The sequence below is a fragment of the Macaca fascicularis genome, chromosome X (assembly GCF_037993035.2).
Source record: "Macaca fascicularis isolate 582-1 chromosome X, T2T-MFA8v1.1".
Lineage (NCBI taxonomy): Eukaryota > Metazoa > Chordata > Mammalia > Primates > Cercopithecidae > Macaca > Macaca fascicularis.
In genome coordinates, this window is record NC_088395.1 from 46,929,217 (window position 1) to 46,954,524 (window position 25,308).

Below are 25,308 nucleotides of genomic sequence, written 5' to 3' on the forward strand. Positions count from 1 at the left end.
CAATAACTTTTCAAGACATAGACAGTATAATAGACATAAATAGAAACAACAAAAAGTTAAAAAATGAGGGGATGAAGTTGAACTGTAGAGTTTTTGTTAGTTTTCTTTTTGCTTGTTTGTTTATGCAAACAGTGTTGCTGTTATCAGGTTAAAATCATGGGTTATAAGATAGTATTTACAACCCTCATGGTAACCTCAAACCGAAAAACATGCAATGAATACGTAAAAAATAAAAAGCAGGAAACTGAATAATACCACCAAAGAAACTCACTTTCACTAAAAAGAAGAAAGAAAGGAAGGAAGGAAGGAAAGAGAAGGACACAAAACAGCTAGAAAACAAATAACAAAATGGCAGGAGTAAATCCTTACTTATCAAAAATAACATTGAATGTAAAGGACAAAACTATCCAATCAAAGGACATAGAGTGGCTGAATGTATTAAAAAACAAGACTCAATGATCTGTTGCCTACAAGAAACATGCTTCACCTATAAAGACACACATAGACTAAAAATAAAGGAATGGGAAAATATACTCCATGCCAATGGAAACAAAAAAAGAGCAGGAGTTGCTGTACTTCTATCAGACAAAATACATATCAAGACAAAACTTATAAGAAGAGAAAAAGATCACTATATAATGATAAAGGGGCCAATTCAGCAAGAGGATATAATAATTTTAAATATATATGCATCCAACAAAAAATCGTTAGAATAAGACCTCGCATTTGCTAGCACAACAGGGTGACTATAGTAAAAAAATCATTTTTTTGTCTTTTGAGATGGAGTCGCTCTTGTTGCTCAGGCTGGAGTGCAATGGCGTGATCTCAGCTCACTGCAACCTCCACCTCCTAGGTTCAAGTGATTCTCCTGCATCAGCTTCCCAAGTAGCTGGGATTACAGGCACACACCACCACACCCGGCTAACTTTTGTATTTTTAGTAGAGACAGGGTTTCACCATATTGGTCAGGCTGGTCTTGAGCTCCTGACTTCAGGTGATCCACCTGCCTCAGCCTCCCAAAGTGCTGGGATTACAGGCATGAGCCACTGCGCCCAGCCAGGAATAAACATTTTTAAAGCTCTTTCTACATATTGCCAATTTGCTTTCCTGAAAGGTGGTACCTACTTGCTCCCTGACTCTTGCCAACACTTTGTTAATTTTAGTCTTCACATTTTCATTACTAGTGCGATTACATATATTAAATATTTTAAGTATTTAATAGTTCTTTGCATTTCCATGATTGTCAATTGCTTGTTCATGTCATTTGCCTATTTATTTGCTGCTCTTTTTAATCAAATCCCACCAATATAAAAACATTAAAGGACTGTGAGTGAAGGTAGGTTTGGGGGAAGAAAATAAGGGTGCTCTGGTTCTGAAAATTGGAGGACACACTCTGATTTGCCCCAGGAAAACTTTTCCACACTCTCTCTTCCCGCAAGTTCTTGGCCTTTCTACCCACCTGGAGAGCAGGGGAAATGTATGTCAAGCACAAGGCAAGTCTAGGCCTGACAGACTCTACCAGCAAAGAAACAACAAGCACTTTTTAGATTCAGACAGTTTATTACTTACAAAGACAGTGAAAGGAAGGGTAGCCAAGGGTGCCAGCTCCCCATGGCCTTGGAGCAGGGCAACACTAAAACAAAGGGCCAAATGACTACAACACAAGTGATATGACACCCTGTCACTGAGGGGCCCATTCCAGACTGCAGTGAAGTGATTTTATGACCTGCAGCTGTGCCCTAAGCGGGTGAGGCAGAAAGCTTCTTCATCAAAATCCAGAAGGCTGTAAGAAACTATGTTGGTCAGGCACAGTGGCTCATGCCTGTAATCACAGCACTTTGGGAGGCCAAGGCAGGTGGATCACTTGAGGCCAGGAGTTCAAGACCAGCCTGGCCAACATGGCAAAACCCTGTCTCTAGTAAAAATTAAAAAATTCGCCAGGCATAGTGGCGGGTGCCTATGATCCCAGCTACTCAGGAGACTGAGGCACGAGAATCACTTGAACCCAGGAGGCAGAGGCTGCAGTGAGCCAAGATCTCACCACTGTGCTCCAGCCTGGGCGACAGAGTGAGACTCTGTCTCAAAAAACAACAAAAAAAAAAAAAAGAAAAAAGAAAAAAAAACTCAAACAAAAAAAGAAACTACCTGATGACAGCCTTCCAGGCTGATATCTTCCAGGGAAGATAGGGAGGTAAGTGGGAAATGGCTTTGTTGTAGCTCCTCACAAGCCTCCTGTCCCCTAGTGTTCCAGAAAGATCACAAGGTGTTCTGCCAAGACTTTGATTCAGCTGTGTCCTACGTGGATACATGCAAGGTTATCAGAACACCGTGGTGGAGCCACTGCTGCATACGATGCTGGTAAAGAGTCTTGGAATTCTGTTATTTTATTTTGAGACAGGGTATCACTCTGTCACTCAGGCTGGAGTGCAGTGATGTGATCACTGCTCACTGCAGCCTCGACGTCCTGTGCTCAAGCAATCCTCCCACCTCAGCTTCCTGAGTAGCTGGGACCACGGGTGCACGCCACCATGCCTGGCTAATTCAGTTTTTTATTATTTGTAGAGACAGGGGCTCCCTATGTTGCCCAGACTGATCTTAAACTCCTGGGTTCAGGTGATCCTTTGGCCTCAGCCTCCCAAAGTGCTGGGATTACAGGCGTGAACCACTGTGCCCAGCCTGGAATTCTGTTTGGACCTTTTTTCAATTTAGGGAGTTTTGAGAAAACTTCATTTCTTTCTTTCATTTTTTCTTTTTTTCTTTTTCTTGAGACAGGGTCTCTCTCTGTTGCCCATGCTGGAGTGCAGTGGCACGATCTTGGCTCACTGCAGTCTCTGCCTCCTGGGTTCAAGCCATTCTTCTGCCTCAGCCTCCAGAATAGCTGGGATTACAGGTGTACACCACCACACCAGGCTAATCTCTGTTTTGTTTGTTTGTTAGTTTTGAGATGGAGTTTCGCTCTGTCACCCAGGCTGGAGTGCAATGGCTCTATCTTGGCTCACTGCAACCTCTGCCTCCCAGGCTCAAGCAATTCTCCTACCTCAGCCTTCTGAGTAGCTGGGATTACAGGCACCCACCACCATGCCCAGCTAATGTTTGTATTTTTAGTAGAGACGGGTTTTCACCATGTTGGCCAGCCAGATTTTGAACTCCTGACCTCAAGTGATGCACCCGCCTCGGACTCCCAAAGTGCTAGGATTACAGGTGTGAGCTACCATGCCCGGCCTGTACTTTATTTTTTATTAGAGACGGGGTTTCACCATGTTGGCCAGGCTGGTCTCAAAATCCTGAGCTCAGGTGATCTGCCTGCCTCGGCTTCCCAAAGTGCTGGAATTATAGGTGTGAATCCCCGTGCCCGGCCTGATTTTTTTAATATGGTGAGAGATAAGGGTCTAGTTTCATTCTTCTGCATATGCATATCCAATTTTCCCAGCACCATTTATTGAAGAGGCTGTCTTTTCCCCAATGTATGTTTTTGACACCTTTGTCAAAGATGACTTGGCTGTAAATGCATAGATTTATCTCTGGGTTCTCTATTCTGTTCTATTGGTCTATGTGTCTGTTTTTATGCCAGTGCCATACTGTTTTGGTTTCTATAGCTTTGTAGGAAATTTGGATGTCAGGTAGTGTGATATCTCCAGCTTTGTTCTTTTTGCTTAATGTCACTTTGGTTATTTTGGATCTTTTGTGGCTTCGTACGAATTTGGGGATTTTTTTCCTATTTTTGTGAAAAATGTCTTTGGTATTTTCATAGGGATCGCACTGAATCTGTAGATTGTTTTGGGTAGTACGATCATTTCACAATATTAATTCTTTCAATCCATGAATATGGGATGTTTTTCCATGTTTTGGTGTCCTCTTCAATTTCTCTCATCAGTGTTTTGTAGTTTTCATTGTATAGATCTTTCTCTGCTTTGGTTAAATTTATTCCTAGGTATTATTTTTTTGTAGCTATGGTAAATGAGATTGCTTTCTTAGCTCTTTTTCAAATAGTTCATTATTGGTGTATAAAAATGCTACTGATTTTGTATGTTGATTTCATATCCTGCAACTTTACTGAATTTGAATTTGCTCCCTGTTTTTTTTTTTTGTTTTGTTTTTGTTTTTTGTTTGTTTGTTTTTGAGACAGGGTCTCACTCTGTCACTCAGGCTGGAATGCAATGGTGCCATCTTCTCGGCTCACTGCAACCTCTGCATCCTGGGCTCAAATGATCCTCCTTCCTTAGCCTCCCAAGTAGCTGGGACTACAGGCATGTGCCACCATGTCTGGCTAATTTTTGCATTTTTTTTGTAGAGACACGGTTTTGCCATGTTGCCCAGGCTGGTCTTGAACTCCTGGACTCAAGTGATCCAGGCGTCTCAGCCTCCCAAAGTGCTGGGATTACAAGCATCAGCCACTGCACGTGACCTTAAATTTGTTCTAAGAATCAGTTCCAAGCTTTTTTTTTGGTGGAGTCTTTAGGTTTTTCTGTATATAAGATCATGTCATCTGCAAAGAGGGACAATATGATTTTCCTTTTTCCAATTTGAATTCCCTTTATTTCTTTCTCTTGCCAAACTTTTTAAGAGTTTGACCAAATTTGTGCCTCTGGTCATCTGAATGCCTGATTGTGTAGTTGTCTCTGCTTATTACTAACAAGTCAGTACAGGTTACATTAGGAATTATGTTTTATGTACATCTGGTCCCATTAGTTAATTTTTTGATGCTGCTCCTTGTGGAGCAGGGCTACCCCATAGGCAGTGTGCCCAGAGTAGTATTAATAGCTAATTTTTTATTGGTTTTCATGAGCTTGCACCTATTGGTTTCTCTGTTCCCATTGAGGTTTTTAATAAGTTGTGGCAGATTGGCAGCACTGCTAGGAGAATATGGTCTTCTTAGTCCTTTGTCTATATAATGTGCTGTCATGTAGACATTTGAAGCCAATCGGTGTATGAAAAACAGGTAGCCTTTGTGAATTTAGATCCTGACTCTTCAAGAGATAATATTCTGTATACCTCTGGACAGGCAATTTTATAACATAGTTTTTGAAATGTAAACTTGAGAGCCCTTTGCTTGTATGGGTCCTATACATACCCCAGGAAAGGCCCTGGAAATTTTACATTAGTAATCAGTGTTATTTTTCTTCAGAGGAGCCAATCCACATTGTATAGACTTTAGAGCCTACAAATCCTGAAATTCTCCCTGGCTTAGAGTGAATTATTATTTATTAGGTGCCATTCTGAGCATTGTGATAATTAGGGAATGTATGAAAGAAGTAATAAAGGCTGGGCACGGTGGCTCATGCCTGTAATCCCAGCACTTTTGGAGGCCGAGGCGGGTGGATCACCTGAGGTCAGGAGTTCGAGACCAGCCTGACCAACATGGAGAAACCCCATCTCTACTAAAAATACAAAATTAGCCAGGCGTGGTGGCGCATGCCTGTAATCCCAGTTACTCGGGAGGCTGAGGCAGGAGAATCGCTTGAACCTGGGAGGCGGAGGTTGCGGTGAGCTGAGATCAAGCCATTGTGCTCCAGCCTGGGCAACAAGAGTGAAACTCAGTCTAAAAAGGAAAAAAAAAAAAAAAGAAAAGGAAGAAAGAAAAGAAAGAAAGAGAGAGAGAGAGAGAGAGAGAGAGAGAGAAAAGAAAGAAAGAGATAAAGAGATGTCTTCCTTCCTAATTCACTTTCTTATCCTGAATGTAAGAAATCTAAGAACATACTGTGCAGCTGGGTGTTTGTGGTGGGGGAGGTGAGGAAGTGGAAATTATACCAAGCCTAGCAGAGCATCTCTGAAGGAAGATTTTATCTAGAATTACCCCTAACTTTTCTTCACTTTGTTCAAAACCAGGGGAGAGGAAGAGTGAAAAGTAGGAAAGAGATCCTACTCTTATAAATCCAGGGACTGTTGGGACTGCTTAGGTATTGGCCATCTATATGATATTAACCATTTTCTTCTGTAAGATTTAGGAAATGTTATTCTTTTACTGACACTTTTTTCTTGTGGCATCAGTTATCTTGCCCAAATCTTTTTTCACTACTTCAAAATTATTTTTAAAATATATAAATGTTGATGAGTAGCAATTATGTGAGTTGGGATCTTCTAAATGTCAGACTGACAGTCTGGCAAACATAAGAAGAGGAAACTAGGCTGGGCGTGGTGGCTCACGCCTGTAATCCCAGCACTTTGGGAGGCCGAGGCGGATTGATCACCTGAGGTCGGAAGTTGGAGACTAGCCTGGCCAACATGGCAAAACCCCATCGCTACTAAAAAGACAAAAATTAGCCAGGCATGGTGGTGGGCGCCCACAATTCCAGCTACTCAGGAGGCTGAGGCAGGAGAATGGCTTGAACTCGGGAAGCGGAGGTTGCAGTGAGCTGAGATTGCACCACTGCACTCCAGTCTGGGTGACAGAGCCAGACTCCGTTAAAAAAGAAGAAGGAGGAGGAGGAGGAGGAGGAGGAGAAGGAGGAGGGGGAGGAGGAAACTAGCGCTAGTGCTATATCTCTTATTTAGCTTGGATGAAATGGGAAGTAGTTCTAATAAAATCCCAAGGATGAAAACAGATTTTCTAACATACTCTAATTAACTCTGTAGTTTTAATTTGCTCAGAGTTTGTCCCTTTCCTGAAAAGCATTAAAAGGAATGCTTAGAACATGGGAAAACTGGGCTGGGCACAGTGGCTCACACCTGTAATCCCAGCACTTTGGAAGGCCAAGGCAGGCGGATCACTTGAGATCAGGAGTTCGAGACCAGCGTGGCCAACGTGGTGAAACTCTGTCTCTACTAAAAATACAAAAGAAAATTAGCCAGGCGTCGTGGTGGGCGCCTGTAATCCTAGATATTCTGGAGGCTGAGGAGGAAGAATCGCTTGAACCCAGGAGGTGGAGGTTGCAGTGAGCTGAGATTGCACCACTGTACTCCAGCCTGGGCAAAAGAGTGAGACTATCTCAGAAAAAAAAAAGAAAGAAAGAGAGAGGGAGGGAGGGAGGGAGGAAGGAAGGAAGAGAGAGAGAGAGAAGGAGGAAAGAAAGGAAGGAGAGAAAGAAAGAAAGAAGGAAAGAAAGAAAGAGAGAAAGAAAGGAAGAAAAGAAAATGGGAATTCTGCTAGGACAAGAAAAAAAAAGATATTTGTAAGTCCAGAAACTATCTTTTTTTTTTTTTTTTTCTGAGATGGAGCCTCGTTCTGTCATCCGGTCTGGAGTGCTGTGATGCGATCTCAGCCCAGTGTAACCTCTGCCTCCTGGGTTCAAGCGATTCTCCTGCCTCAGCCTCCCGAGTAGTTGGAACTACAGGCACGTGCCACCATGCCCAGCTAATTTTTGTATTTTTAGTAGAGACGAGGTTTCACCATGTTGGCCAGGATGGTGTCGATCTCCTGACCTCGTGAACCGCCTGCCTCGGCCTCCCAAAGTGCTGGGATTGCAGGCGTGAGCCACCGCATCCGGCTGAAACTATCTTTTAAAAATAGTCTCCATTGGGTAGGCCAGATGCGGTGGCTCATGCCTGTTATCCCAGCACTTTGGGAGGCCGAGGGAGGTGGATCTTGCTTGAGCTCAGGAGTTCAAGACCAACCTGGGCAACACGGTGAAAAACGGTCTCTACTAAAAATAAAAAATTAGCCGGGCGTGGTGACGCACGCCTGTAATACCACCTACTTGGGAGACTGAGGCACAAGAATTGCTTGAACCCAGGAATCAGAGGCTGCAGTGAACTGAGATGATTCCACTGCACTCCAGCCTGGGTGGGACTCTGTCTTACAAAAAAAAAAAAAAAAAAAAAAAATCCAGGTGCGGTGGGTCACGTCTGTAATTCCAGCATTTTGGGACGCCGAAGCGGGCGGATCACGAGGTCAAGAGATCGAGACCATCCTGGCCAACATGGTGAAACCCCGTCTCTACTAAAAATACAGAAATTAGCTGGGCATGATGGCGGGTGCCTGTAGTCTCAGCTACCAGGGAGGCTGAGACAGGAGAATCACTTGAACCTGGGAGACAGAGATTGCAGTGAGGCGAGATCGGGCCACTGCACTCCAGCCTGGTGACAGAGCAAGGCTCTGTCTCAAAAAAAAAAAAAAAAAAAAGTCTCCATTGGAACTGCTTTGATGTAAAAAGTTACTAGAATTTATAATTTTCTGCTGCTAAGACCATTTACTTCTGAGAATCCTTTCTTGACTCTTCTATCCTCCCCACCCGTTTGAGTTAGAAGTCTGTTTCCCCTGTTTTTCCTCTTTTGTACTAACTTCCAACTCTCTGTTATATCTTTACTATAAAATTGTACTGTGATCATTTACTTTCTGGACTATATTTTCCGCTAAACTGACAGTCTGATGCTTTTTCATTTCATTACCTAGCACAGTGCCTAGCACACTGGGATATTCATGAACTTTTTAAATAAGAATGAATGATAGTGTTGTCAGACAGCCCAGTATGATATCACAGTTTATGAGTTGACATGTACACGGGAGGGTAGAGTCACTGATTAGTAATAGAAAGAAGAAGGAAAAAACACACAGAATTCAATAAATGTTACAGTCACGTACTCAGAAAGCTGACTAGGAAGTCAGATCATTGACGGACAAATATTTTTTACTTTGCCTAAATTAAGACTTTTACCAACAACAGTGAATAAGATACCTCATGGTAAGAAAAAAATATATAGTCTTTATAAATGGATTATACACAATTTTCAATGCTTTTAAAAATAATTGGAACTGGTCAATAAGATAGTGAAAGAAAATTGATAAGAATTATTTAAAAGTTAAGTATGAGAGGATCACTTGAGACCAGGAGTTTGAGACCAACCTGGGCAACACAGCGAGACCCTGTCTCTAGAAAAAAAAAAATTAAAAATAATTAGCCCCTGTTTCTAAAAAATTTAACGAATAATTAGCTGGGCATAGTGTTGCACACATGTAGTTTCAGTTACTTGGGAGGTTGAGTTGGGAAGATCGCTTGAGTCCAGGAGTTAAGAAAGTGCAGTGATCTCAAGACCCCATCTCCAAAAAAACACAAACAAACAAACAAAAAGTAAAGAAAAAAAATAAAGAGGGAGAAGAAATGTTGACTCAAAAACTTAAGAAAAGGGGGCCAAGCGTGGTGGATCACGCCTGTAATCCCAGCACTTTGAGAGGCTGAGACAGGATTGCTGAGCCCAGGAGTTTGAGACCACCCTGGGCAACATAGTGTGCCCCGTCTCCACGAAAAATTTGAAAAATTAGCCAGGTGTAGCCAGGCACTGTGGCTCATGCTGTAATCCCAGCACTTTGGGAGGCCAAGGTGGGTGGATTGCTTGAGTCCAGGAGTTCAAGACCAGCCTGGGCAATATGGCGAAACCCCATCTCTACAAAAAGTACAAAAATTAGTCTGGCGTGGTGGCACGTGCCTGTAGTCCCAACTACTTGGGAGGCTGAGGTTGGAGGATCATTTGAGTCCAGGAGACAGAGGTTGCAGCTAGCCAAGATTGTGCCACTGCACTCTAGCCTGGGCAACAAAGTGAGACCCTGTCTCAAAAAAGAAAAAAAAAATTAACCAGGTGGGGTGGCAGGCACTTATGGTTTTAGCTACTCAGGAGGCTGAGATGGGAGGATCGCTTAAGCCCAGGAGGTCGAGGCTGCAGTAAGCCATGATTGCACCACTGCACTTTAGCCTGGGTGACAGAGTGAGACCCTGTTTAAAAAAAATAAAAATAAAAAATAAAAAACTTATGAAAAGGGGGAAAAAGTGATCTGCCTATATATGTTTTTAAACCTTCCAATCCTCTTCATCAGTATATGAATTGAACAGATTTGACTCTTGCCATGGAGACTAGCCACAGAGATGACACCTCAAAGATCTGCACCTTCCAATATCCATGTCCCTTGTTTTGTCTCCTCCGTTAGTGAGTCAGGGCCAGCCCTGTGTGACCAATGGAATCCAGCGAAGTGATGTTGTATGGCTTCTGAGGCTACACCATAAGAAGCCTTACAGCTTCCGCGGTGGTCTCATGGAACACTCACTCTTGGAGCCCTGAGTACAATATATGGAGTTCAACTACCCTAAAGCCACCTTGCAGGAGAGACTGGGTGGAGAGCCTCTGAGATTTCGTGTAGAATGATTCTTGACCAGCACCCCAGCCATTTGAGTTATCCCAGCTGAGGCTCCAGATGTACTGTGGAACAGAACTGAGTTGTCCCCACCAAGCCCTGCCTAAAATGCAGGTTCATGAGTAAAAGAAACATTAAGTAATTGGTGCTTTAAGCGTTCACGTTTCACGTGGTTTGTTATGCAGCAATAGACAACTGAAACAGTCCTCCTTCATTTGATGTGAAGTATTTCCTTAGGTGAGTGCAGAGTGAGCAATGGTATGTCAGGTCAACTCAAACATAGTGAATTTTCCAGCCATCATTGCTGGGGTAATTGACTTTATTCATGCTGTAGAGATACACTGCTTCAGGACTGTCTTTTTGTTGTTGTTGTCGTTTTTGAGATGGGGTCTCACTCTGTCACCCAGGCTGGAGTGCAGTGGCGCGATCTCGGCTCATTACATCCTCTGCCTCCCGGGTTCAAGCAATTCTCCCACCTCAGCCTCCCGAGTAGCTGGGATCACAGGGGTGTGCCACCACGCCTGGCTAATTTTTGTAGTTTTAGTAGAGATGGGGTTTCACCATGTTGGCCAGGCTGGTCTCGAACTCCTGACCTCAGGTGATCCACCTGCCTTGGCCTCCCAAGGTGCTGGGATTACAGGCGTGAGCCACCGCACCCGGCTGGGATTGTCTTCTGAGAAGTAACTGTATCACTTCTGTGGTCAAGACTCAGGGGACCCAGAGCCATCTCTGGAGCTTGTGGCCAGGTGTATACCCACAACTCAACATTTTAATATAGATGAATATATACATTAAGCTGAACATGAAGGGCAGCCTTCTATAGAAAAGAAATCACAAGAATATAAATAGCAGGAGGAGTACCGGCAGAAGAAGCAACCAACTTCTGCCTGAACTCTGCAGAGTTGGTGTTCCCTTTTCAGGACCTGTTTCCCACCCATATTTGTAACATCCGTGTTTGGAATTCATCCCTGCAGCTGCAGCAATGGGACCAGGGGTGCACACCAACCTAGAGTCAATCTGTTATTGACTGGCCAGCGATGTATATGATTATCTCCCTTGAGAGTCTGAGACTGTAGAATGCCCTTGTACAGAAAGGCCATGAGGAATCAGGGTGGGATAGCTGTCGTCAGCCACGTAAATGCTGATGAGTAAGTAGAGAGCTGGTTTGCAAAAATAAGTAGTGATGAGAATTCATGGGGGCAGGTGAAAAAGAGAGGGGACAGAAAAGAAAGAAAGAATAAGAGAAAAAAAAGGATGAGATATTCAGAGTGAACAGGCAACCTACAGAATGGGAGAAAATTTTTGCAATCTACTCATCTGACAAAGGGCTAATATCCAGAACCTACAAAGAACTCAAACAAATTTACAAGAAAAAAACAAACAACCCCATCAAAAAGTGGGCAAAGGATATGAACAGACATTTCTCAAAAGAAGACATTCATACAGCCAACAGACACATGAAAAAATGCTCATCATCACTGGCCATCAGAGAAATGCAAATCAAAACCACAATGAGATACCATCTCACACCAGTTAGAATGGCGATCATTAAAAAGTCAGGAAACAACAGGTGCTGGAGAGGATGTGGAGAAATAGGAACACTTTTACACTGTTGGTGGGATTGTAAACTAGTTCAACCATTATGGAAAACAGTATGGCGATTCCTCAAGGATCTAGAACTAGATGTACCATATGACCCAGCCATCCCATTACTGGGTATATACCCAAAGGATTATAAATTATGCTGCTATAAAGACACATGCACACGTATGTTTATTGCAGCACTATTCACAATAGCAAAGACTTGGAATCAACCCAAATGTCCATCAGTGACAGATTGGATTAAGAAAATGTGGCACATATACACCATGGAATACTATGCAGCCATCAAAAAGGATGAGTTTGTGTCCTTTGTAGGGACATGGATGCAGCTGGAAACCATCATTCTTAGCAAACTATCACAAGAACAGAAAACCAAACACCGCATGTTCTCACTCATAGGTGGGAACTGAACAATGAGATCACTTGGACTCAGGAAGGGGAACATCACACACAGGGGCCTGTCATGGGGAGCGGGGGAGGGGGGAGGGATTGTATTGGGAGTTATACCTGATGTAAATGACGAGTTGATGGGTGCAGCACACCAACATGGCACAAGTATACATATGTAACAAACCTGCACGTTATGCACATGTACCCTACAACTTAAAGTATAATAATAATAAATAAATTAAAAAAAAAAAAGAAAAAAAAAAGGATGAGATAGCGCTAGTACTAGCTCTGTTCATTAGCTTTCTAGTCCCCAGTTCTTAATATTTAATTTAATTTTCTTTTTGTAATTTTGTTTTTGGTCAAGAGTGATGGTAGGATGGGAATGAACAGAAAAGGAACTTAATCTTCACTTTTAAGGGTCCCTGAAAAGATCACTGTTGGATATAGGTTTTATTGTAGGTTTGAGTTTTTCTCATTAATGAATACTTCAAAACAGTGAGAGTTTCAGAGGTTATTTCTCTAAAGTTAGTTTTGTTATATTGTTTGTTCATTAAGAGGAATAGCATCACTGTGAGACAGAGCTCCCATAGGCCTCAGAAGGCCAAGGCAGATACTTCTTTATTTCAGATGAATTAGAGAGGAACAAACTTAAGGCAGGAGGAGGCACTGGAAAACACAGGCTCTGGGTTTTTCCAATCCCTGCTCAGCCACTCTCATCGTGACCACAGATTCATCCCTTCACCTCTCTGGATCTCTGCTTCCTCTGCTACACTACGTGGTGGTCATAGTTATATATTTATATCTGGTCACAGATATTTTATAATCATAGACCTTAGATTATAAATATAATCATAGATTATAAAATATCGAATGAAGGTCTTATCCAAAAACATATTCACATAAAACTTTCATCTCACTCTGAAGGAGAAAAAGTGTGCACTGGGTAAAGACTCTATTGCCTAAGATCTGACACTTAAATTTGCAGTAATTTCTAATACTTAATCACATGTACTTTTCTTCCCGATTGTGCAAAAAAGGACGGGAAGTAAAAAGGGGAACATTCTTTATGTTTAAATTAAGTCGGACTGGCACAGTGGCTCAAGCCTGTATTCCCAACACTTTGGGAGGCAGAGGTGGGTGGATCACCTAAGGTCAGGAGATTGAGACCAGCCTGACCAACAGGGTGAAACCCCGTCTCTACTAAAAATACAAAAATTAGCCGGGTGTGGTTGCGTGTGCCTGTAGCCCCAGCTACTCGGGAGCCTGAGGCAGGAGACTTGCTTGCACCTGGGAGGTGGAGGTTGCAGTGAGCGGAGATCACGCCATTACACTCCAACCTGGGTGACAGAGCCAGACTCCATCTCAAAAAAAAAAAAAAAAAAAAAAAAGTCAAAGGCTCATTTAGGATACAAACTAGATGTGAATAAGTATGGGAAATTTAAATGATAACCAAATTTGAACCTGAAGTGATAAGCATTTGATGTCCTACTGAGATGTCAAAATACTGTTTCTCAGAGAAACTGACTTACCTTTCTTTTCTATTACATAGGCAATGCATGTGTATTGCAGTAAAATTTGATCCAAGTATAGCAAATGTTAATATTTAGTGTATATATTTTTAAATATATTCTGACAAACCCTATGCTATTTGCTTAGAACAGATCTGATTTTTCATATGCAATGCTTATGTCCTCAATGAGGCTATAAACTCCATGAGGAGAACCCCTTTACCATAAATCCACATGCCTCCCACCCCCACAGTTCGGTCACTTTCTTTGGGAAGGGATGGGGGAAAGTTTATAAATGCTTCCTTCAGTAACACCCATGCATTCATTCATTCATTCATTTGACAAACTTTGTATTGAGCACCTAGTATGGACTTGGGCCAGGTGCAGGGGATTCAAAGGTACATCCCTCCCCCCAGTTTTCCTCACCCCTGTTTTTTTTTTTTTTGTTTGTTTTGTTTTGTTTTGTTTGAGATGGAGTCTTGCTCTGTAGCCCAGGCTGGAGTGCAGTGGCATGATCTCGGCTCCCTGCAACCTCCGCCTCCTGGGTTCAAGCTATTCTCCTGCCTCAGCCTTCCGAGTAGATGGGACTACAGGCGCCCGCCACCACGCCTGGCTAATTTTTGTATTTTTAGTAGAGATGGGGTTTCACCATATTGGCCAGGTTGGTTTCGAACTCTTGACCTTGTGATCCGCCTGCCTCGGCCTCCCAAAGTGCTGGGATTACAGGCGTGAGCCACCGTGCCCGGCCCCTAACCTGATTTTTTTTTTTTTTTTTTTTTTTTTTTTTTGAGACAGAGTCTCCCTCTGTCACCCAGGCTGGAGTGCAGCGGCGCCATTTTGACTCACTGCAACCTCCACCTCTGGGTTCAAGCAATTCTCCTGCCTCAGTCTCCCGGAGTAGCTGGGACTACAGGCGCGCGCCACCATGCCCGGCTGATTTTTGTATTTTTGGTAGAGACGGGGTTTCACCAGATGGGGTTTCACCATGTTGGGCAGGATGGTCTCGGTCTCCTGACCTCGTGATCCTACCGCCTTGGCCTCCCAAAGTGCTGGGATTACAGCCGTGAGCCACCACGCCCGGCCCTACATCCCCTTTATGACACACCTTTTAGGCCAGGTGCGGTGGCTCACGCCTGTAATTCCAGCACTTTGGGAGGCCGAGGCGGGCGGATCACCTGAGATCAGAAGTTCAAGACCAGCCTGGACAACATGGTGAAACCCCGTCGCTACTAAAAATACAAAAATTAGCCAGGCGTGGTGGCGGGCGCCTGTAGTTTATCTACTCGGAAGGCTGAGGCAGGAGAATCACTTGAACCAGGGAGGTGGAGGTTGCAGTGAGCCGAGATGGCGCCACTACACTCCAGCCTGGGCGACAAGAGCAAAAACTCCGTTAAAAAAAAAAAAAAAAAAAAAAAAAGACATACCTTTTTGATCTCAGGAAAGTCACAGTTCAAATAGGGAAACAATACACAATTAACTATTTTACTATGTACTTGTGCAATTTTAGAGTCATATGTGAAAGCCTTAAGAAAACACAGAAGAAGCCTGGGTGCGGTGGCTCCTGCCTGTAATCCCAGCACTTTGAGAGGCTGAGGCAGGATGATCGCTTGGGCCCAGGAGTTCAAGACCAGCCTGGGCGACATAGCAAGACCCCATTTCTACGAAAGTAAAAAAAAGAAACAAAAAAACAGGTGGGCATGGTGGTGCTTACTTACAGTTCTAGATACTCAGGAGGGAGGCTGAGGCAGGAGGATCGCTTGAGCCCAGGAAGACAAGGTTGCAAGGTTGCAGTGAGTTATGATTGTGCCACCGCAGCCTGAGTGACATAATGAGACCCTGTGAATGAATGAAAGAAAGAAAGAAAGAAAGAAAGAAAGAAAGAAAGAAAGAAAGAAAGAAAGAGCGAGCACAGAAGAGGATTGTGAGGTTATGGGGTACAATTCTTGAGGGGGTGACCCTGGCCAGGCGATGAGAGGGCGGTAGGAAGGGTGATGAGGGGAGAAGAGGATTTAGTAATACAAATTTCAGGGTCTTCTTGTGTCAGCGGGAATTTCTGTTCCCTCACAACTTTCCTCACACGATAAACTAATGTTCAACTGGAGACCTCTCCCGCGCCTTGAATTTGCAAATTTATGAATCAGAGGCAAAAAAACCCGAATGCCGAGCTCGGCCTCCCACCAGCTAGAGAGCCCACCAAGTCCCAGGAGGGGCGGGGCCGAGGGCGGGCCGGGTCAGGCTGTGGGCGGGGTTGCCCGTGCTTGCGCCAGAGCCGGCCCGCCCCGCCGCTAGGGGCTGTCGCAGGAGCCAGGCGTGGATTGGTGTGTGAGTACGTAGGCCTCTCTTCATAGGCCGCGCAGGATTGCTCGAGAGACTTTGATTGGCTCAACAGGCGTTGAGCGTTAATTGGTTGCGCTGGGTCGTCAGGGCGACGAAAAAGGGGAAGGGGTGCTGGGCCTGGCGGGCAAACTAAGGCTGCGGACTCTTGGGCGGTTCCGCGGGGCGTAGTCCGGAGAGCTGCGGGGCCGGGGTGCCCAGGGTTCACGCCACACTCTAGGAGGTGCCTGAGCGAGTGAGCTGGCCAGCGAACTCCGCGGGCTGGGACCATGGGCTGCTTCTTCTCCAAGAGACGGAAGGCTGACAAGGAGTCGCGGCCCGAGAACGAGGAGGAGCGGCCAAAGCAGTACAGCTGGGATCAGCGCGAGAAGGTAATGAAAGTCGTGTAGCCGCTGTCTCAGCCTCCCTGAGCCGCACCGCCGGGGTCTCTTACGACCCGGGACCGCTGAGTGGGCCGACCCAACAGCTGCCGCACTGTCTTGAACGCGAATAGCTGAAGTCGGGGTGCACGACTTTTTTGGGGGAGCGGGGGCGTGAAGTACAGCGCTAGAGAGGGCGCCCAGAGGGCTGTGGAGCTCCGGAAGGAGCCTTAGGAGTTTGTTGTCCTGGTAGACAGACTCCCCCGGGAGCTTTCTCTGGCTCCGAACCCTGCCTTGCTCTGACTTCCTGTCGGAGATGATCGATTCGAGAGAGGGAAAGAACCGAGAACGCCCTGAATCTCAAATCACCTCGTTTCACCCACCGGCAGCGTCAAGCGGGGTTTTGTCCAGTCGTCGAGTTACGTGTATGGGACTGATTCTCATCTCTTCCGGGGCTTAATGTTCTGTGGCTCTTTTCTCTTTTGTCTGCCCTCCCCGGCAAATCTCTTTGGTGCCTCATGATATATTTCACTGCTGAATTTTCTCAATTACCAAGTGGACTGTTTAATGTACAGCTTTACTGTCCCTCCTCTTCCAGTTATCCGAAAGAAATAATGAATATCGCATCAGTCTTGGAATGTGTATTAAGACTGTAAGGTGAAAATAAGCGGCATAAACCGGGCAGTATTTTACTGCTGGTTTAAATGAATGAAAACTCCCTTATTTTTATTTTTGTATATAGCCAGAAACCAAAAAACTTTGAAAACCTCCATTAGTCTTACACAAAACACACTCGGTCATACATTTCATAATAGTTCCTCTTTCTACATAGTTCTCTATTTGTGCTTACTGAACTACTTTGATGGACTTATCAATTATTTCTCCCAAACAAAATGAGAGATTTTTCAAATGAGTATTATAAACAGTTAACTCCTTGCTTAAGGCAACATGTCTTTACCCAAGAATACTTTATAATAAGTGTATTAACGTTTTGGAATCACAGACCTTTCTGCGTGATTTCCAAACCCCAGCAGAACGTATTCAGGTAAGCGCTGGTCTCTAAGAGTCAGAGTTAAGAAATTAAAAGCTTTTTTGCAGCTTTTCTTAGCCCCGTCTTTCTGCCCCTACTTCTCATACACACCCTTCTTGGGTCACATGGTACATTTATTCTCTCTTAGTCATACTCGATAGTAGCATTTTATAATGTAGGGGAAGAATGTACTATGCTTTCTATTTCACAAGAAGATTGCACCTGCCATTTAAAGTTATTTGATGGGCGATTTTTAAAAGATAACATTTTCCTCAGCCTTTGGATTTCTAACAATGTTCTCTTAGCTTGAACTGTCTGCCATAGAGAAGGTTGTGTATTTCATTTTTATTTTAGTTTTTTCTTTTGAACTCAGGCTAAATCTAAACGAAATAAAATGCCTTTATGTTTTATTTATAGTAGTCTTGGCTGCCTATGACTCATTGTTTCACAATAAATTGTTTTACAGTTAGCGTTTATTAACATAATATTCAGGTTAGTTGGGATTTCTCATGTTAATCCTTCTTTTAAATAAGTGTGTGTGTCTTGTGGTTTTTTTTCTTCTTTTGCCCATTGGCTAAGTAAATGCATTGAGAAATACAATATTGGACACCAACGTCTAAGCTTTTTCCCCACAAATGAGTGTGTAGTAAACTTTCAATTATAGAAACTGTTTTGAGCTTACAGAGAACATTTTTTTTTGAGAACACTACTAAGTTCTGTAGTTGCAGAGATGTAAGAGATGTTATTGGATATATAAAATAAGCTCATGCTTCTGAGTGTATAATAAAAGTTAAAATCTTGATCAACTCAGCCAATCAAAATGAGAATTTCTAACCAAATGAGCATTATATTCTGAAAAACAAAACAAAACAAAACCCTGTTTTAAAATCTTTTGGACTGTTAAAGAGAATTACCAGCTTACATTTTGAGACAATGCAGATACCACATTTCCCAACATAGCTTTATCTTTTTGCATTTTTTTTCTTTTGAAATTACTAAGAATTCTTTCTAAGGTGCCTCATTTATGATAGCTTGTTAAATTTTATACAATTTAAAATATTTTTTTCTAGGGCCAGGCATGGTGACTCATGCCTGTAATCCCAGGACTTTGGGAGGCCGAGGCTGGTGGCTCTCTTGAGCCCAGGAGTTCCAGACCAGCCTGGGCAATATGGCGAAACCTCATTCCTACTAAAAGTACAAAAATTAGTAGGGCATAGTGGCACACACCTGTAGTCCCAGCTACTCAGGAGGCTGAGGTGGGAGGATCACCTGAGCCCGAGACTTAGGGGCTGCAGTGAGCCATGATCAGGCCACTGCCCTCCAGCCTGGGCAACAGAGTGAGACCCTGTTTCCAAAAATAAATAAATTAATTAAATATTTTTTCCTAGTTCCTTGCCTCCCATGAGGTTAATTTGGGCTAGTGTGCAAATGTTCTGTATTAGTCCAATGATACATTTACTGAGCATGGCCTTGCTTGCTCCTAGAAGATTTCAGTTGTACCTTAAAAGGAACAGAATGCAAATACAGCCCAGAGAACATAAATGAGATATGATGCATGCATATTAATAGACATGGTTTATATTAAAAGTTAAGGCTTCTGGAATGTGGTTATGGATTATAGCATATACAGTTTTAAAGTTATATCAGACAATTACCATTCAACTTGTAAGACTTTTACATGTAAAAACAAAATGGGTTGCCTGAAAATTTTCCTTGCAACTTGGCAAAGGGTATTTACATTTTTCCTTAGGTTGTGTAATCATAGTATCTTTTTTAAATTTTTTCTTTTTGAGACAGAGTCTGGCTCTGTCATCGCCCGGGTTGGAATGCAGTGGCACGATCTCAGCTCACTGTAACCTCCGCCTCCTGGGTTCAAGCGATTCTCCAGCCTCAGCCTCCCAAGTAGCTGGAATTACGGGTGCACACCACCACACCTGGCTAATTTTTGTATATTTTTAGTAGAGACAGGGTTTCACCACGTTGGCCAGGCTAGTCTTGAACTCCTGATCTCAGGTGATCCGCCTGCCTCAGCCTCCCAAAGTACTGGGATTATAGGCGTGAGCCACCGCTCCCAGCCCGGAGTATCTTTATTGAAGGGCACCCCTTGGGTTTTGGGGTTTGAGTTGTGTAATTGGGTCAGTCTTAGGGGACTGAAGCTGGGAGAAATTGTCTCAATTAGAAGGAATGTCTGGGGACTAAGCATTGTCATAGCAACTGACATACTGTAGTCAACAGTGTAAGAAGCTCATTTTCTATTGCTGCTGACTTTGAAAAAGAAAAAAAGTTTACAATTCTTACACTGATGTGATGAGAAATATTTTTGGATTGTAAGACTTGTGTTTTAATTATTTCAGAAGGGATGTTTTTATCCTTATCTGTATGCTGCCACCCATAGATAGGCAAATTATTCAGTATATATGTACTCAAACACCAAGTAAGACTCAAAATTATAAGATTTATCCCTGCCCTGCAAGAGTTTACTGGCTTTCTGGAGTTAAAACAGGAAACTTTTAAGTACACATGAGGTGAGGAAGAGTGATACGGAAAAGTAGTTTTCATCTTCCAGTTATTCATGCCCATACTCTTCCTCCTAGATAATAGAAATGAGGATTAACTCTCTAAACAATTATGGCTTAAGTATGAAAATTGCGATTTGAGTAAGGACAGCACATGTTGTGTCTGTTATGTTTCTCTCATACTCAACAGAAATAATACTAAACAAAAATCTTATATCAGAAATTCAAATATCTATTGTGTAACTTTGGGTAAAGCAGCCAACTTGTGCACTTCAGGTTCCTCAGCTATATAGTAGGACAATGCTAAAGATTTCTCTACTGTTTAGTAAGGTAAAGGCCTGTCCTGAAGAAGAGGTTTAGAGAGTAATGGTCACCTCTGAGGAAAGAACTTAAACCAGAGCTTGGGCATGACAGAACTGGTTTTAACATAAGGCAGATCATAATTCCCAGAGTTGGTCATCAGTGGAAGGGGTGGCTTTGCTGAGGACGTGATCTCCATGTTTGTCAAAACTGTTGGACAGTTAGGGTGGTAATCTGCTAGAAAGAAGTGTCTGCACTAAGTAGGAGGAGGCTAGATACTGTTTTTAGCCTTCTTTTAAGTATGAAAAGTATTCTAGTTACCCATTGCTGTGTACCAAACCACCCTAAAACTTAATAGTTTAAAATAATGGCAGATATTTTGTTCACAACTCTTTAATTTGCGTAAGGTTAAGCAGGGTTGACTCTGCTCAATGTGGCATCAACCGTGACAACTTTCAAGATGGCTTGACCACATAGCTGGCTGGCAAGTTGATGCTGGCTTTGGGCTGGGAGCTCAGCTGGGGGCTCTCCACGTATCCCTGGCTTCCTCACAGCGTGATGGCAGGGTTCCAAGGGCAAGCATCCTAAGAGAGACTGGCAGAAGCTGCATGGTTTTTTCTAACTAGCTTCTTAAGTGAATTCTTAAGTCACTTAATTTGACTTAATTTGGATGTGGCAGGAGTAATGCTGAGGCAGTCACAAATGCCCACCCAGTTCCAACAGGAGGTGACCTCTTAATGGGAGGAGCGTCAAAGAATTTGCCAGTAGGTCTTAAATCCTCTACATAAAAGTTGTTTAAAGGATATAACTAGTTCTTTATTAATTTTAAAAATAGCTTTTTAGAGATATAATTCATATGCCATACAATTCACCCATTTAAAGTATATAATTCATTCTGTCTAACTGTATATATATTGAGATGGAGTCTCGCTCTGTTGCCCAGGCTGGAATGCAGTAGTATGATCTCTGCTCACTGCAACCTCCCCCTCCTGGGTTCAAGAGGCTCCTGCCTCAGCCTCCTAAGTAGCTGGGATTACAGGCGCCCGCCACCACACGCAGCTAGTTTTTGTATTTTTTAGTAGAGATGGGCTTTCACCATGTTGGCCAGGCTGGTCTCGAACTCCTGGCTGCAGGCAATCTGCCCGCCTCGACCTCCCAAAGTGCTGGGATTACAGGCATGAGCCACCGTGCCTGTCTGTCTGTGTTTTTGTACTCATTAACCCACCACTCTTCATCTTCTCCTCCTCACTACCCACCACAGCCAACTGTTGTTGATAATAATTTATTGTATATTTCAAAATAGCTAGAAGAGAAAATGTGGAATGTTCCCAACACAAAGACATGATAACTGTTTGAGGTAATGGATATCTTAGTTACCCATATTTGATCATTACATTGTTGTATGCTTGTATGAAAATATCACATGTACCCCATAAATGCATACTACTATTATTATATATCCATAAAAGTTTAAAATAAATTTAGTTTAAAAATAAAGTATATAATTCAGTATTTTTTAGTAAGTTCACAGGCTTATCACCATGGTCTAATTTTAGAACATTTTCATCCCTGGAAAAAGAAACCCTGTACCCATTAGTAGTCGTTGCCCATTCTCGTCTCCCCCAGCCCCTGGAAACCACAAACTTATTTTCTGTCTCTATAGGTGTTCCTATTTTGGACATTTCACTTCAGTGGAGCCACAATATTTAGCCTTTTGTGACTGGCATCTTTCACTTAGCATGTTTTTGAAGTTTGTCCATATTGTAACATATCAAGACTTTATTCTATTGTATTGATATACCACATTTTATTTATCTGTTCATCAGCTGATGGACATTTGGGTTGTTTCTACTTTTTGTCTATTATGGATAATGGTGTTATGAACATTTGTATACAAGTTTTTGTCTGGACATGTTTTCATTTCTCTTGTGTACACATCTAGGTTTGGAATTGCTGGGTCATATGGTGACTCTATGTTTAACTTTTTTTTTTTTTTTTTTTTTTTTTTTGAGGTGGAGTCTCTCTCTGTTGCCCAGGCTGGAGTGCAGTGGCATGATCTCAGCGCACTGCAAGCTCCGCCTTCCCGGTTCACACCATTCTCCTGCCTCAGCCTCCCCAGCACCTGGGACTACAGGTGCACGCCGCCACGCCTGGCTAATTTTTTGTATTTTTAGTAGAGATGGGGTTTCACCATGTTAGCCAGGATGGTCTCGATCTCCTGACCTCGTGATCTGCCCGCCTCGGCCTCCCAAAGTGCTGGGATTACAGGTGTGAGCCACTGTGCCCGGCCTATGTTTAACTTTTTGAGGAACTGCTAAACTGTGTTTTAGAGTGCCTGCACCATTTATATTTCCACCAGCAATGTGTGAGTGTTCAGTTTCTTCACCCATATAAAATTTTGATAAAGGTAAAAAGCATAGAGAGCGAAAAGTATATGGGGCTGAAATTTTAATTTATATTCTGAACCTAACAACACCTCACTGGTAAAGTAATTTAGCTTTTAGCCCTCAGTTTCCTAAGATCCCTTCCAGTTCTCGAATTCTTTGAGCAGGTCATGACGGGAGGTAAGCATTGCTAGAAACATCCAGGCAAATCTGGATGAACAAAGGGAATGTGATAGGATGTAAAAATAGATTCAGATTAGATTAGATGATATGGGGAATCTTTTCAATCCTAAAATTTCATAATTCTATTTTGTTGTTATATATTTCACAACATGGTAAGCTAATATAAATGTAGTACTTCAGTTTCTCGAATCATCAATAGTATATAAACTCAAGATACTGGGTAGTTTTTGTATTTTTAATAGAGACGGGGTTTCGCCATGTTGGCCAGGCTGGTCTCGAACTCCTGGTCTCATCTGATCCTCCCACCTCCGCCTCCCAAAGTGCTGGGATTAAAAGCAAGAGCCACTGCACCCAGCCTCAGAATTTTTTAGAGAAGTAGAAGTTTTAAAAATGAAGCATCAAAAAAGAAAAGGAATCAGAAAGCTGAAATAGCAAGGTTGTGGTTAAGATCATTAGATACATAGGATATGAGTTGAATTTTTCATAGCCCCTTTTATTAAAACAATCATTTAAAAATATATTTTTGACCCTGGTACTCTACAAAGCTTAGTACATTTTTCACTTATATAAATTCCAAATAGGCTAAAAGCCTACTGACAATATTGACAGTAGCAATGATGATGTAGGTGTCACTTGGGTTAAGTCACAGGAAAACTCAAACCATAGTGTCACAGAGGCTACCCTTTAGCTTTCATGCCCAGAACACAATTTAATAGCAAAGAGAATGGATCTGTCTTCTGGGAGGTGTGTATATTGACTAAGATCATAAGTTTTATATTATTATTGAGAGAAACAATTTGTCCTGTTCATTTTCTTATTGTGTTTCAAAGTCATTGAGATTAAGAATTTCTATTTCAGCACTATTAGTTCTATAATTATGTGGCATTAATGTTTTCATTTGTGAAATAACCTCTCAGCTACATAGCTATCTAGCCCTGAAGCTGACTTAACAATGTTTAAATTTTAAGTATTTGTTTTAATTGAAGTGTAACTAACATACAGTGAAATTTACCCTTGTTAAGTGTACAGTTCTATGAGTTTTGACAATACAGTTGTGGAGCTATCGCCAATCAAGATATAAAATAGTTCCATTGCCCCCAAAAGTTCTTCCTTTGTATAGTCAGTTTGCTCCTTTGTAGTCAGCCCCACTCCCAGCTCCTGATAAGTTTCCTATCCCTGTAGTTTTGTCTTTTTGAGAATGTCATATACATGGAATCATATAATACATAATCTTTTGAGTTGGGCTTCTTTCACTTAGCAGAATGCATTTGAGATTTATCCATGTTGTTGCATGTATCAGGAGTTCCTTTTTTGAGATGGGGTCTCACTGTGTCACCCAGAATGGAATGCAGTGGCACAATCTCAGCTCACTGCAACCTCAGCCTCTGGGGCTCAAGGGATCCCCCATCTCAGCCTCCCAAGTAGTGGAGACAACAGGCGAGTGCCACCGTACTCAGCTAATTTTTTGTATCTTTTTGGTAGAGATGGGGTTTCAGCACGTTGCCCAGGCTGGTCTTGAACTCCTGAGCTCAGGTGATCCACCTGCCTTGGCCTCCCAATGTGCTGGAATTACAGGCATGAGCCATCATGCCCAGCCAGGGGTTCCTTTTTAATTGCTGAGTAGTATTCCATTGTATGGATATATCACAGTTTGTTTATCCATTCATCAGTTAAAGGACATTTGGGTTGTTTCCAATTTTGGTAATTATGAATAAAGCTATCATAAATATTTGTGTACTGGTTTCTGAGTGAACATAAGTTTTCATTTCACTTGGGTAAATACCCATGAGTGGGATTTCACTTGGGTAAATACCCATGATCATATGGAAATTGTTTATTAAACTTTACAAAAAACTGCCAGGTCAGTGGCTCACACCTCTAATTGCAGCACTTTGGGAGGTAAAGGCAGGAGGATTGCTTGAGGCCAGGAGTTCAAGACCAGCCTGGGCAACATGGTGAGACCCCATCTCTGCAAAATGGATAAACATAGCCAGGCATAGTGGCATATGCCTATAGTCCCAGCTACTTGGGAGGCTGAGACAGGAGGATTGCTTGAGCCCAGGAGTTTGAAGCTGCAGTGAGCTCAGATTGCACCACTGCACTCCATTGTGGGCCACAGAGCAAGATCCTCTCTCTATTAAAAAAAATTAATTAAAAATTTAACAAATAAACTGTCAAACTATTTTTCAAAGTGGCTATGCCATTTTGCCTACCAGCAGTATATGAGAGATACAGTTGCTCCACATCCTCACATCACTTGCTTGATATTGTCAGGTTAATTTGTTTTTAAGAGACAGGGTCTGCTCAGTCTCCCAGGTTGGAGTACAGTGGCATGATCATGGCTCATTGCAGCCTGGACCTCTTGGGCTCCAGCAATCTTCCCACTTCAGCCTCCTAAGTAGCTCGGACTACACTACATGTGTCTGCCACCACACTCAGCTAATATTTTTATTTTTTGTAGAGACAAGGTCTTGCTATGTTGCTCAAGGTGGTCTGAAACTCCTGGCTTCAAGCGATCTTCCCACCTTGCCCTCCCAAAGTGCTAGCATTATAGCTGTGAGCTACTGCACCTTTCCTAGCTTTTAAAAAAAAAAGTTTAGCCATTCTTATATGTGTGTAGTGATGTTTCATTGTAGTTTAAC

The 25,308-nt window shown here is 42.7% G+C and overlaps 1 protein-coding gene across 1 annotated transcript in view; it reads left to right on the plus strand.

Moving 5' to 3' along the window:
• Window positions 1-15,990: 15,990 nt before the first annotated feature.
• RP2 (RP2 activator of ARL3 GTPase) overlaps window positions 15,991-25,308 on the plus strand; it is a 44,319-nt gene continuing 35,001 nt past the window's right edge. Inside the window, exon 1 of the mRNA XM_005593388.4 lies at window positions 15,991-16,265. Coding sequence (XP_005593445.1) covers window positions 16,164-16,265 — 102 coding nt within the window. The 5' untranslated portion in view covers window positions 15,991-16,163. The remainder of the gene's footprint in view (window positions 16,266-25,308) is intronic.